Source organism: Antrostomus carolinensis, unplaced genomic scaffold (assembly GCF_000700745.2).
Source record: "Antrostomus carolinensis isolate BGI_N321 unplaced genomic scaffold, ASM70074v2 scaffold3631, whole genome shotgun sequence".
Lineage (NCBI taxonomy): Eukaryota > Metazoa > Chordata > Aves > Caprimulgiformes > Caprimulgidae > Antrostomus > Antrostomus carolinensis.
In genome coordinates this window covers 18,363-32,259 of record NW_010294641.1, presented here as the reverse complement: position 1 = coordinate 32,259, position 13,897 = coordinate 18,363, and the positions used below count along the sequence as shown (strand labels likewise).

The 13,897-nt window shown below is 36.9% G+C and overlaps 1 protein-coding gene across 1 annotated transcript in view; it reads left to right on the top strand.

Annotated features, from left to right (window-relative positions):
- Positions 1 to 13,897, top strand: part of LOC104532459 (macrophage mannose receptor 1) — a 34,598-nt gene that overhangs the window by 8,224 nt on the left and 12,477 nt on the right. Inside the window, exons 6-19 of the mRNA XM_010177681.1 lie at positions 1,948 to 2,094; positions 3,005 to 3,187; positions 3,708 to 3,865; positions 4,269 to 4,379; positions 5,496 to 5,611; positions 6,072 to 6,220; positions 6,706 to 6,902; positions 7,213 to 7,340; positions 7,965 to 8,052; positions 8,620 to 8,755; positions 11,851 to 11,889; positions 11,996 to 12,159; positions 13,282 to 13,349; positions 13,777 to 13,877. Coding sequence (XP_010175983.1) covers positions 1,948 to 2,094; positions 3,005 to 3,187; positions 3,708 to 3,865; positions 4,269 to 4,379; positions 5,496 to 5,611; positions 6,072 to 6,220; positions 6,706 to 6,902; positions 7,213 to 7,340; positions 7,965 to 8,052; positions 8,620 to 8,755; positions 11,851 to 11,889; positions 11,996 to 12,159; positions 13,282 to 13,349; positions 13,777 to 13,877 — 1,785 coding nt within the window. The remainder of the gene's footprint in view (positions 1 to 1,947; positions 2,095 to 3,004; positions 3,188 to 3,707; positions 3,866 to 4,268; positions 4,380 to 5,495; positions 5,612 to 6,071; positions 6,221 to 6,705; positions 6,903 to 7,212; positions 7,341 to 7,964; positions 8,053 to 8,619; positions 8,756 to 11,850; positions 11,890 to 11,995; positions 12,160 to 13,281; positions 13,350 to 13,776; positions 13,878 to 13,897) is intronic.

Here is a 13,897-nt window from a genome sequence, read left to right as displayed (position 1 = left end):
CCCGCATCCTGCAAGGACTCAGCTGTCAGTGAACATCAGTCTTTCAAAGCCTTCCCCTTCACTTTTTATACATTTCCTCTTTTTTTTTTCTCTCCTCCTTAACATTCAAGAGCAACTGTAGAGTTCACAGCATTGGCAGTTTATCTTTGAAAGTCATTAATGGTTGCCATGGCAACAGCTGGTTGCAGCAAATACTGCATGTTTGCTCGTGCAATAAATGCACACATATTCCAAGTCTCAAAGGTGCCACCTGATTTCATCTAGCATAGAAGATGAAGGGAAAGCACAGAGTTACTGAGTCTGGTACAGGGTTTTCTACCTTCTGCTGAGCTGGCCAAATTCCTTAAGCCTTGCAGACAAGAGCAGTTGGCTCTCAGGCCAAGCAGCCCACACCCTTGGAGTTCCTTTATGCCCACATGTTGGCTGATATGATGAGTTAACCTACACATTTCCAGTCTATTGCAAAATTATTGTAATTTTTATCTTTTAGGGAAGAAGAAAAAAAAAAGTAATTGCACTGTAGACCTCTCTGAAAAGAGGAAAACACTGCCCATTCCCCAAGGACAGCTGTCATGGAGAACCTCCTGGAGGGCTGGTTGCAGAGGCAGGCAGGGAAGAGATACACAGCAAGTGTGAGGGCATGTGAGGAGGCTCAGCTTAGGAGCAAATCTGCAGGCAAATTGCCAAAGGGACATGCAGAAAGAACCTTTCCAAAAGGCCTGAGTGTAACTTTATTTTTCCAGCACACCACTGAAAGCTTCTGGACCAGAACCTGACATAGAAAGGAAATACTCCCCTGCAAGGGCACTGTGGAAATTAGATTTGTTTTCACATGTGATTTGGTATGCCTCATCCAATAGATGTGCCTTATCTTCTATTTTAGGAATTACATATCATTATTCTGTGCTCTGCGAAACACAGCTTTAGAAACTAGAAGCTTTTTAACATGTTCCTATAAAGAGGAAGCTTACCCTGTCAGGCTTTGACCAATCTAGGTTCCCGCCACTCCCTACTTGACAGTCAGACAACATATCCCAGAGATCGGTGGCATTTTGCTTTTGTCTCATATTTTTAACAAATAATATTCATTCAATGAGCTTGGTTTAGCTCTACAATGCAGAGCTAGAACTCTAATATTCAGATTTTAAAATTTCTTTTTATTTTTAGCAGCTCATGGCTCCTACTCTGAAGAATGCTCTTCTCTCTTCACATCTGCAAAATTCCTTGTCTGAATAGGAACTGTGTTAACATGTTGACTTATTCTGTTCCTGGCCAAAGATATTAGTTCAGTGTTCTCTGATATCTTGAGCGTAACTGAGTGTTTAAGTTCATTACTTCTTACTATTAGCATAACTGGGTCCTGACCACAAATTGTGTATAAAACTACATGTTTCATGAGCTGTAAAACTATGAATGCAGATTTCCTACAGTCTGTGTACAACATTGCAACTGTAGCAGCACCAGGTACGTCTTCAGTCCAGCACCCACTGAGTGGACAACAACGTAATTTATTCTGCAACTGTTTGTGAGCTACATATTCCTCAGCAGATGTTTGGCTGAGGAATGCCCTATACACAGGCTGATTAAATAGGTGAGGAGACAGGGAAAGGACTTGCCGCAGCCTTTCCATCAGTGTGGGCTCAAAGTTTAGTCTCTCTTCTGTGCAGGCCAACAGTTTCCACAAAACTTAAAGAAATGTCTTATTTTTGAGACCACTATTCTGCAGTCAAATACATCAGAAAGTGTGAATTATGCAACAAGTGTCTAAAGAAAGGTTTTGATGGGTACTTTTAAATTACATTTCCTTATCTCCAATAGAAAAATAACTGTACCAATGAAGTCATGAGTCCGTAACTCACACATAAAAAGGCTGGAAGCAAATTGTTTTTTCAGCTGCTGACATAAAACCTGTGCTACATAAAAATAGTTTGGTTTTATTCTATGAAGGAAGCCCTGAGCTTGAGCCTGAGAAACTCTGTGCAGTACTAAATCCCAGAAGAGATGCTAAATGGGAAAACCAGCCATGTGAGCTGAAAGTTGGCTATATCTGTAAAAAGGAAAACTCCACACTGGATCCTTTCATTCTTCCATCAGGTATGTCAAGCAAATAAAAACCCTTTGATAAAGATAGAATTTGTGTCACAAAATGAAATTTCATGGCTTAAATTTAAAAAAAAAAAGTATTCTCATTTGTTCTGCTTTGATGAATGGCACGGAACAAAGCATAATGTTATTTCTTTAACCAAATATTTTTAAATACTGTAAATGTTCCTGGAACCTAGTAACCATGCAAGCAATTTTTATTTCATGTTACTATTCATGATTCCAGAGGCACTGGTATAAACCATACACTGTCACAAAAGCATCATGGACTGCATGGATGTGAAAATAAAGTTAGAGACGCCTCACCCTTCCAGCAGTGCATTCTAAATGAAAACACCAGGGCTTATCACTGAAGTCTTGGAAAGATGGCACCAATACGCTCAAACTTTCTCAGTGGGATTGCTTGTAACCTAGAAAGATGGCATAAAAGAGCAAGTTCCTTCAGACCAAATTTTTTACCATGTTTTTCACTTATTTATTTAATGAGACTTAGTATGGAAAGCAGAAAATTACTTGTGATGCAGTAATAATGCTTTTATGAAATATGCAAAACATAATTGGATAGGGTATATTGTGTGAAAACACTATACATGGAATTCCAAAATATTCCTCTGTCAAAAACAACCATTTCACACTACAGAAGCTCAGTTACCACTGGCTCCATTATTTTCCTCTTTTGTTTAAATGCAGTATGTTTTCTGTAAAAGTACAGTGTGCAATAGCAAACTGACTAAAATGTATTCATTCATATGTATGCGGAATGAATAGAAGTACTGCTTACTTATAATCACTCAGATTTCATTCTAATTAGTTAATTAACTGATTTCAAATGTAATCGCAGTTATTCTAGACTTCAGTTTGCGCTGTTTGAAAACCTGAAATACCACCTATTGATTTTAAGGGTATGCAGAGCCTATTAAATGCCCAGAAGGATGGTTGCCCTATGGACATCACTGTTTCATGATTCATAGAGACCCCAGAGTATGGAGAGAAGCCCTAATTTCCTGCAATGAGAGCAATGGCAATCTGGCCAGCATCCACAACCCTGAGGAGCATGGTTTCATACTGTCTCAGCTTGGTTACAGTGAGTATTTCTACAGGGCAGTGTTTGATACAACTCAAGGATTATATTACTAGAAATCTTACAGGATTAAAAAAACCTTCTTATTTGTTTGATATGAATATTTATAGGGAAGCCCACAGATATACAGGTTAAAAAAAAAACAAAACAAACTGCAAGAGGAATCATTAGTGTTCTCTTCAGTTTTATTTTAATTCATTTTTCACTGCGTGAAATCACTTAAGGAAATAACAGCTCTAGTTACTGCAGTATTTGGACAGATTATCTGCCTCAGACACCTTGTAGTTGTAGATATAGTAATGGTCTTTCACTGATAAAATTGAGGAATCTAATTTCCTGCTGGTACCTCATTTCTTAACTTCTTGAAAGAAGAATGTGAATTAGATCTTAAAATAAAGTCCACTGTCATTTAATTTAGATGACTTTGTATTGTGACGTGGCAATTTCAGCACATCTCTATAAAATCTTTCTCCTATGGACTGGTTCAATTCAGGTACTAACACAGATGAATTTCTGCTCTTAGAAGCTGTGGATGAGCTTTGGATTGGTCTGAATGACCTCAACACTCAAATGTACTTTGAGTGGAGTGATGGGACTCCTGTGACATATACCAAATGGTTGCCTGGAGAGCCAACCCATGCAATCAATGGGCAAGAAGATTGTGTCATTATGGCAGGAGAGGTAGAATCATTCCACATTTATGTAGCACTATACTATTTGATATTTGTTTCTATTTCTAGGTTTTTTTATGAATGCAGCTTAGAGACAAATCAGGGAATGGTATCTTTATTCACTCAGAAAGATAGTTGTTCTAAATTAAATGTAAAACAAAATTAGAGATAACTAGATAAATATTCAAATCTGATTGCGAGTGTATGTTATATGACAAATAAATATTAACAGTCTGCCCATGATACTTAGCTTAACTTAACCTCACAATTAAGCACAAATACTTGGAATTCATTAAAAAGTACAGAACTTTATTCTCCCGTTGAAGCGACATTTAGTATATAAATAAATAATGTTTCTAAAGGAAACAGGTCCTACCTCACTCCTTTTTCCCTTCTTCACAAACTGCATCTAGGATGGATACTGGGCAGACAGTGCTTGTGATAGAAAGTTAGGTTACATCTGCAGAAGTGACCCACTACAAGGAGTTTCTAGGACAGTAAAGACTGATCCTGCCTGCCTGAAGGTAAGAAGAAAACATAACCAAGAATATGGTTAGCAAAAATAAATTTTTTTCACATGCTCCACTTGACATTGAAACTATCTTTTTTTCTCCTAACAAGTGTGATTGCACATCAAATTCAGGGTGATAATTTTCACTATATTCCCTTATTTAAAATAAAGTTATTTTGAAACTTTTTTAGTCAGAGTCAGTTCCATTATCTCTCAGAACTGTACATGAAAGAGGCTAAAGCCATTACCGCGATTTTCTGCACATTTGTTATACTGTTCTACAATTTTCTGGAGTTATCTAAGACGTAGTAGAGACTGGGAACCATTTCTGGTCTATGTGAGATGATGCAACATGAAACATAATGACAAATCTCACTGTTGAAGCCAAATCAAAACAATGAAATCACCTTTATGAGTGAATGATTCGAACAAGTTACTTTATCTTACTGCTTTTTTTTTCTTCTCTTTTCTCTCTCCTTTTGCTTTCTTATTTACTACTGTTTTATATTTAGTAACATTTCCCACAACCCCATATGGGGAACAGAGCTGAGACTCATTGCGCTAGATGGAATTATGCAGTAGCCAAATACTGAACACAGATTTTATTTACCTTTCTCAGACACAGCAAGAAAATCTTGAGCTGGTATAGAAGGGAAAAGTGACTTTGAATTCATCTGTAATTTTGAGGATTTTGCTTTTCAGTAGTTTTTATGGTATCTCATCAGTCAGACTTCTTAGGTGAGCTGATGAGTTAAATCAATTAATTAGCTACTGTTCTTTTAGCCTAGAAATATCAGGAAACTTGAGTCAGCATCTCACTATAACACTGCAAGGAAGTATTTTATTCACCTGCTTCTGAATACATTCTCCATTCTGTGCACCTCTGACTTTTTTATCAGTTAAAATTTACCAGTTACTAGTTGTCAAAAAAGGGGGACTCATATGCATTAAATCTCTTATTTGTGGATGTTCATTAACCTCAATTTCCATCAGTCCACTGGAATTCAAGTTAATATATTACTGCATTAGGTTATATTAAAAATATGTTGATTTATAAGCTGACACTGAAATTCAAGCACTGTAACATACACACTTTTTATTGCAAATATATTCCACATGTTCTTGACAGGGCTGGCAAAGGCATGGTTTTTACTGCTACCTGGTTGGACACACCTCTGTTACATTTTCAGAAGCAAAGAAAACCTGTGAAAGGAGCAGTGGTTATTTAACAAGTGTAAGAGACAGGTATGAAAAGAGTTTAAAAACTGTACATCTGATGCAATAATCTTGGAATTTTATAAAACAGCTGAGAACTTTTTGGGAAAAAAGTGTGAAACCAGAAAACCAGAATATCCTTTTTCTAGAGAAAAAAACCCCAACGCAACAACAACAAACCCCAAACAACAAGTACATACAGTAGATCTTTTCTAACTAGATTCTACACATCCATGTTTTCCAGTACTTTCCTCTGAAAAAAACAGACCACAGCTGCTTCTGTTCTGTAAGGAGAAGTTTTTCAGTATAGTATGGCTTCACCTGATATTGCAGCTAGTCTACCTGCTATCCAGTTAAGCAACATATTTCAACTTAAAAGGAAACCTCATGGAGACTCTATTCATTCTAGGTTTGTGTAGTTTAGGACACTGAGAAATGGCAGATTAAGGGAAAACTAGACTTAATCCTCATCTGACTCTTGTCATTGCAGATATGAGCAAGCCTACCTGACCAGCCTTGTAGGTCTGAGCTCTGAGAAGTATTTTTGGATTGGTCTTTCAGACATGGAAGAGCAAGGGATGTTCAAGTGGGTGACTGGTGAAGGTGTTCTGTACACAAACTGGAATGCGGCTATGCCTGGTATTATGCCATTTATGCTACTAATGAAGTTTCTGTGTTGTAATTCTAAACTGTTTCCCAACTTTGCTGAAACACATCCATGAATATACATACGAACATTCTGCCTTTGAAACAAGCTGCCATGAAAATATTTATTTTCTGGCTCTTCATTGCTTTCAAGAACAAAATCAAACTGAGCAGAAAGGATGAAATCTGTTCCAGCCTGGGTGCTAGCCTTGCAGTGAGTGGTATAGGAAAGAGGCAGGCAGGAGGTTGTTCATGCACTCATGTTCATACACATTCAAAATTGTAAAGCTTTTCAAAGGGAAGAGAAGATGATGAACTCTGCTCGCTGGTTTCCTCTTTTTACAAAGCTCCTCCTTTGAGTAGACACTACACTTAGTATTTAAAACAGTCTTTTCTAAATGGATCAATCACATGAGCTGTAAAAACGTCGGGGGAACCACATTAAAACACACTTCAATTTTCTTTTATGTCTCACAAAGGGAATGAAGCTGGTTGTGTTGCCTTAAGAACTGGAAATGCAGCTGGACTATGGGATATTCAAAACTGTGAAGTAAAGGCAAAATTTATCTGCAAAAAAACAGCTGAAAAAACTACTCTTCTTGCTCCAGAAACTGTTTCTGATTCCAAATGTCCCTTAGGTTGGGATACAAGCAATAGCACTCATTCATGCTTCAGAGTAAGTATTAATTCTTCCAATAATCCTACTCAAGAGACAGAAGAGCACCAAATACACAGGGCATCTAAATTTCAGAGAATGGCACGTTATTGCACAAATGTAGTAAGCTTTACACAACTATTCATGGAAATCACTGCAATTATCACTCTATCAGTGATACATGAGGTTACCCAAGTAGTATACTCATTAATCTATATTATAACTTATAATTGCAATGCAACATTTTCCTATTTTGCTTCTATAAGGCAGTCAGTAGATTTATTTTTAACATGCTGTAAACACCGTGTTCTACTTTAAAATTTATCTATAGGTTTTTGTGAGAGAAGAAAACCAAAAGAAAACATGGTTTGAAGCCCGAGATTTTTGCAGACAAATAGGAGGAGACCTAGCTGCCATTAGAAGTGAAGAAGAGCAAACAGTGATAGAAAACTTAATAATGTAAGTAAACAAAATTTCCAATAATTGATATTTTGTTGTAAGAATATTTATATAGGAATAAATAAAAATATTACTGAGTTGCTCCTGAGATAATTAATTGAATCTATATCTGTTTATCATCATAGTCATAAGAAAAAAAATCTGAGAAAATATTTCATATGGGTATCATTTTCAAATACATTTTTGGAGTTCCTAAAATTTGACATCTGCAAATCTTTTAAATTTAAAAAAAAACCAAAACAAAACAACCCAACCCAACAAGCAAATCTTTTGAATGCTTCTCCTTCAGACTCATTTCTAAGTTTGTTCAGTGAACCATTTTCAAACTAAGTTGTGACTTTCAGCAAATCTTAACATTTTATTTCTCACAGAACACTATAATTACAGCCCTAGTGAAGAAAAACAATGTACTGTGTTTCATCACAACCATTTGCAAATTAGAAAATTTTAGGGCATGAACTTCACTTACTTGCTAATGGGAGTTTGCTGACCAACAGTATTTTGCTCTTTTTAAAACTCTAAAGTCTGCAATAAGTGCGAGAGTTATTGTGCCAAGTAACATGCAAAATTTAACAGAGCTAACCACATACATTTTCCTCTATGTCACATTTTTTTCTACTCTAGAAAAAAATCCCCATCATCTCAGCCTTTCTGGACAGGTTTGCAGTGTTTGGATCCTGATGGTGGGCTTTCCTGGAGTGATGGATCCCCGGTGAGTGTTTGACCATCCCAGTTTCTTTCTGTTCTGACTTTTTTTCTATTGGACCTGTTTCCATGACTGCTGTTGATGAAAGTTGTATCAGAATTCCTCAAAATATCTACCTTTCTACTGGATAGCTCTTTATTATTATTCTTCAAATCAGTTTGGAAAAGGAAAAGGCCAATAAACCCTGACGTTATACCATCACAAAAGTGGTAATGTGGAGTATTAGTTACATCTAGAGAGATTATTATCTTAATGAGGAATAGATGAGGAAAGTCTCTCCTGATTTTTATTAGTCTTTGGTGATATACCCTTTCCCCTGCTATTGATTTATAACCTGATTTGATTTGAGTTTTTATGGGACTGCTGGAGTCTGCTAAACGCTGCGTACACCCAGAGCCCTTCTTTTTTCTTGCTGAGTGACTATATTGCTTTAATAGCCCACATAGGCTGTGCAGCCACAGCAGAAAAGTGAGGAGCTGTTTGAAATGTCAGTGCTACTTCTCTTTCCTTCCAAAGTACAACTTTTTTCCTTTTATGATAAGAATAAAAAACAAAGTTGTGTTTCTTCTGTAGGTGAATTATAAGAAAAATAATTATTTTTACAATACTGGATTTGAATATTGTGGAGCAATCAGTGAAGACTCTTCCATTACATGGATTATGGAGCACTGTGAATATAGTCATAACTGGATTTGTGCAATAAAGAAGGGTAGGTTACTTTTTAGTCTAAACTCACATTAGGAAGAAATTGAAGCTGGATCTATCAAAACAAGAAGTTCTGCAAGTTACATGCTGTGGTGGTTTGACCTGTAGTAGGACCATGTGGTCCTGCAGTCACCCCCATCATCACCTGGTGAGATGGGATGGGAGTCACAACAAAGGGGCATGGATTAGGACGGGGACTGGGACAGCTCACTCACCTGTTACAGTCATGGGCAAAACAGACTGAAACTTGGGGAAGAAAAAAAAATTAATTAATTGTCATTCATCTGAGTAGACATAACAACCACATCTTACACACCTTCCCCCACCCCTCCCTTCTTCCCAGGCTCAAATCACTTTGCTCCCGATTTCTCTACCTTTCCCCCCAGCAGCACAGGGGGAAGGGAATGGGGGTTCAGTTCACCTCTGCTGCTCTTCCCGGCATGAAAGTCCAGGTACAAGATGTTCCAACGTGAGCTTCCCATGGAGTCACAGACCTCTTTGGGCTCAGCTCCCTGCTCCAGCATGGGGACATCCATGGGCTGCAGACTCACCCCCCACTCTGGGGGTCCACCTCCGCTCTGGCATCGAGCAACTCTCAGTGTTTCAATTCCAGTCACACTTGCTCTCAGGCTCAGCTTTTCTGCTCCAGCATTGAGTCCTCCATGCTCTACATGTGGGTCTCTTCTCCACCGTTGAAGCTCCATGGGCTGCAGGGACCTGCTTTGCCTTCTCCTACTCCATGGTGTTGAACTGGGTGTCTGAGGTCCTCTGTCCTCCCCCTCCTCCTCCTTCCTCCTGGCAACGAAGCTCTCTCTTTGTTTAGGCTGCTGGTCATCTTTTGCTCAGGTCAATGGCCTCTCCTCCAGGTTCTCTCCACCTTCTTCTTTTCAGGACAGTCCTTCTCCTCACAAATATGGATTCAGAGGTGTTTCTCTGGTGCTCATAGGCCCAGTCTGGGCTGGGGGGGGTCTCTGCCTTGGAGCCAGGGGAGTTTTTCACTCTCAAAAGGTGGCCCTTCCCCTACTACAAAAAAAACCTGTCGTCCCACCCCCCCCACCCCGCCCACAAACCCAACACACATGCTTGTAGAAATTTTTGTTGATTTCACAGAAATTTTGCATAATAAAAAATAGGTCTAGACATACAAATACCTTCTGAATACAATGTTTCAAGTGTTAAGTGTTAAACTTCTATTTGTTTTATTTAAAAAAAAAAAAAAGCTTTACTGAAAATTTATTTGTTTATATAATTATCAAATCATAGAAGATAAGGCAAAAGCAACCTCAAGGTCTTACATGGTAAAATCCACTGCTCTGCCCGAAAGCAGATTTCTGTCAAAACAGCAGCTTTGACTGACATGAAACTGTATGTTTCTTGGAACTTTTACCTGTAGGGAATTTCCAAGATGGGGCTAAGGAGGCAGAGAGGAAAAAAGAGGATTGCAATTTGAAAAAAGAAAAAAAAAAAAGGAAAAAAAAATACTTTAAATCTCTGTATCCTTTGTGAAGTGAAATTTCACTCCTCTGCTCAGGTGTAGCTTAAATGCTACACAAGGACACATTACTCACCTACTGTAATTTTAAAAAGGCTACCAGCATACTAGAATCATTCTCTTTGTAACATGACATGTAAAGAAACTCCTGTAACAACAGGCTTGCTGTAATGAAAATTGCTGTAATTCAAGCTTAAAAATTTATATACTTTAAGACAATAGGCAGGTTCACATTTTCCTCTCTTCCTCAGCAGCAAAATCTTCTATGTTTATACTTCTGTGGTTGTTTTTTTTTTTTTTTTTTCAAAGTGTAACTACTGTTGAGAAAGATATCCAGTGAAATAAAAGAAGAATCAATTATAGCTTTGTATTGAGTTGCACATTTTGCTTCCAAGACTAACAGGATTGTTGCTTTGGTGGCTCTGTAGGCTCTTTCACACAAGCACTAAGGATTAATGTTTAGAGTTATACTTTTCTAAATAAGATAATTTCTGTGCTGGTGAATTATTCAAAATAATCTGACTCTAACCAAGGCACATTGTCTCAGTTTCTCATGCTTAAAAAGTCACAGTTACAGGCATCTATCTCAAAGAGATGTTTTGAAGATACTTTTCCTGGTAACTTCCTTTGTAATTCCTCACTTGCATGGTCAGCACAACTAAAAATCATTAGCAAAAGTGTCAAGAGTAGTTGCATACTGTTAATCATTATTAGTGTATGAATGGCAGAAATCATAGCCTGAAGAAATTACCATCATTAGTCAGCAGTGTATAATGTCATACTGAAAAATGCTGAAATAGTCATAATAGTGTGTACTTCTAGAACAGATGTATATATTTTCCTTTTAAATCTTTTTAACAAACATAAAAGCTAGTATTTTTAAAATATGACATGACTTTTTTTTTTTACCCAAGTGTGTGTCACACACTTCATTTAATGCAATTACACATACAGCAATGCAAATATTACAATGAATTCCTGTAGAAAAAAATTATAAAGGTGACATTTGTTTTACATTTTTATAGCTCTTGGCCTTGCATGTTTAAAGATACATTGTTCCAATATCCCACGCAATGTGATGTGGAAAATTTCCATTTAAATTATTTCTCAAAAGCTGTTGGATTTTCAGTCAAATGTGATTCTTCACAAAGCAGTTTCACAAAAAATGAACACTTATAAAATTTAAAATATTTTGAGGCTAAAATTTGTTCAATATTTAAATTTCTTGTTCAGATATAAGACAGTGTCCATAAAGAACCTCTTACTATTGTGCAAAGTATACCAACATTGAAGTAAAGTATTTTCACTCTTTAGTTTTCTTTCAGAAACAAATACTTCAGTCACCTAATTTAGGCAATATTCAGGATGTAAAGATGCACTTACCAAAAATCTCCCAAGACAGACGTAAGGCTGTAATGCATCTGTTATTCATAAACATCCATTTTTGCTCTGCACCAAAGATACTAGATAAATATATTCTGCACTGAATATGTAAACTATAGAAAACTGATAGACATTAAGATAATTTCCACTAATTGAACTCTTATACTGGCTCAATATTTGGGAAATATTTTACATCTTAATTTTTTTTTTCCCTTTCATTACAGGGACACCATTGAAACCAGAACCTCTGGGACTTCCTGCTGGTAAGCTTCTGTTTATTTTATCTCATCTGAAGGCTGGTATCATGTAACAACAGCAGCTTTGTGTAAGGACTATGAAGAAAACAGAGGTTCCTCTTCTGTGTTGCAGCATATGAAGTCACTGAAGATGGCTGGATTTTAAAAGGGGACAAACAATATTTTTTCAGCACAGAAAAGACCTCTATGGAGAAAGCCAGAACATTCTGCAAAAGCAATCATGGAGATCTTGTTACTATTGGAAATAACAGCAAAAGAAAATTTTTGTGGAAATACGTAAGAGGAAATTTGACTATGTTATACCATATATGGCCTATAAACCCTGCTGCATACACTGTGAAGTACGGGAGAATGTGCTTGTTGCATAATAATAGTACATTTTGTTAGCCTTAGATTTAAAGGTTCAACGATAAAATATTTGTTCTATAGAATAAAACATCTTTTCAGGGAAATAAATGCAAAAAAATTTACCATTTACTAGGGTGGATATATGTTTGTATATTCTAATCTAAATAGAGTTCTGCCCATGACCAAACAGAGGTAATGAACAGGTAGATTAGGTGTATACTGAGAAAACTGTCCTTTTACCAGGATGCTTATCTCTCATCTGAATATCATATTCCAGAATACAGTGTTACGTGTAGATGTGAGGCTACTGCCAGTGTAGCTTTGATGGTAACATCCTGTATCATGTTGACAAACAAAACAACTTTTCAAAGAAAGGTTTAGCCTGGACCAGGTCAGAGACTGATGAACTAGGACCTTCATGAATCAGTTTTCCTGCAACACATATCAAAACTGTTCATGTATTTCAAGGGCGCTGCCTACACATTGCCTGAGTCGATTCTGACAGGCACGTGCCAAAGCCATGGCAGGGGCACGCTAACAACTCAATAGCATGGATGTTGCCTCAAACCTCTGCCATAATCCTGTTCGGTTTCCTAATAGCGAAGTAGCCAGACAACCTCCTTTCTGTTTCACATTATCAGATGCTTGGTTTTATTAGGTGGGAAAGGTTATGAAAGGAGGATAGGACAGACAGCTTGAGACACAGGAATAACATGGCTGCTTAAGAACAAGAAAGTACCAAAAAAACTTATACTAAATTTTTTCTCAAACCTTCCTTGTTTCTTTTAAAATTGAGAACACAACTTTGAAAGCTTTGTTCATACCAGTAATGCAGCCAAAACTGGGAAAATGGCAATAATTATAATAAAGAAAAAGTATGTATTGTATGGTATTTACTTCAATAGTGGTCCTCCCTGGTGACTACACATGATAATCTATACAGTGTATATTCATCTATTTGCTTCCATAGCACTAAATTTGCACTTGTTCATATTAGATAACTACTAAATATTACAAAGTACTAACCAAAATACATCTTTTTGTGTTTAGATCTTAAAAAATGGCAAACTGGAGTCATATCTCATAGGATTAATTCAGAATGCTGATCAACAGTTTAGGTAGGTACACACGCTACATCAAGATTCATAAAAAGCGGTTTTAGAAGTTTTGTACTGCAAGAGTTCCTTCTGTAGGGATCACTGCAAGGGAGTTAAACGTAGATAGAGAGTTATACTGTGTGTTGAAATGTGCACTCCTCCTTGGTTTAACTACATCATAAAAACTGTTTTAAACAGTATTTTTATAGCAAATATTCATGCTATGAATACATAGATAATGTCTGTTAAAGGTATTTTGGTTTCTTTGACTTGACATGCAGAGTTTTCATTATCTAGGGTCTTTTAATTCTAACAGAAACTCAATTTACAGACTCAGCTGAAATTTTTTTAAAAATATTTTTTAGTGAGTTAAGGTAGATTATTCTGAACTGCTCCATAAACATTGCTTGAGCAACCGCTACTGTTTTGTTGTTGGGTTTTTTTTCAGTTGGATGGATGGAAGCCTGGTGCACTATGCAGCGTGGGCACAGGGCGAGCCCAACTTTGCACATGCTCAAGAAAATTGTGTGGTCTTAAACAAAAAGGATGGTGAGCTACACAATGCTTTC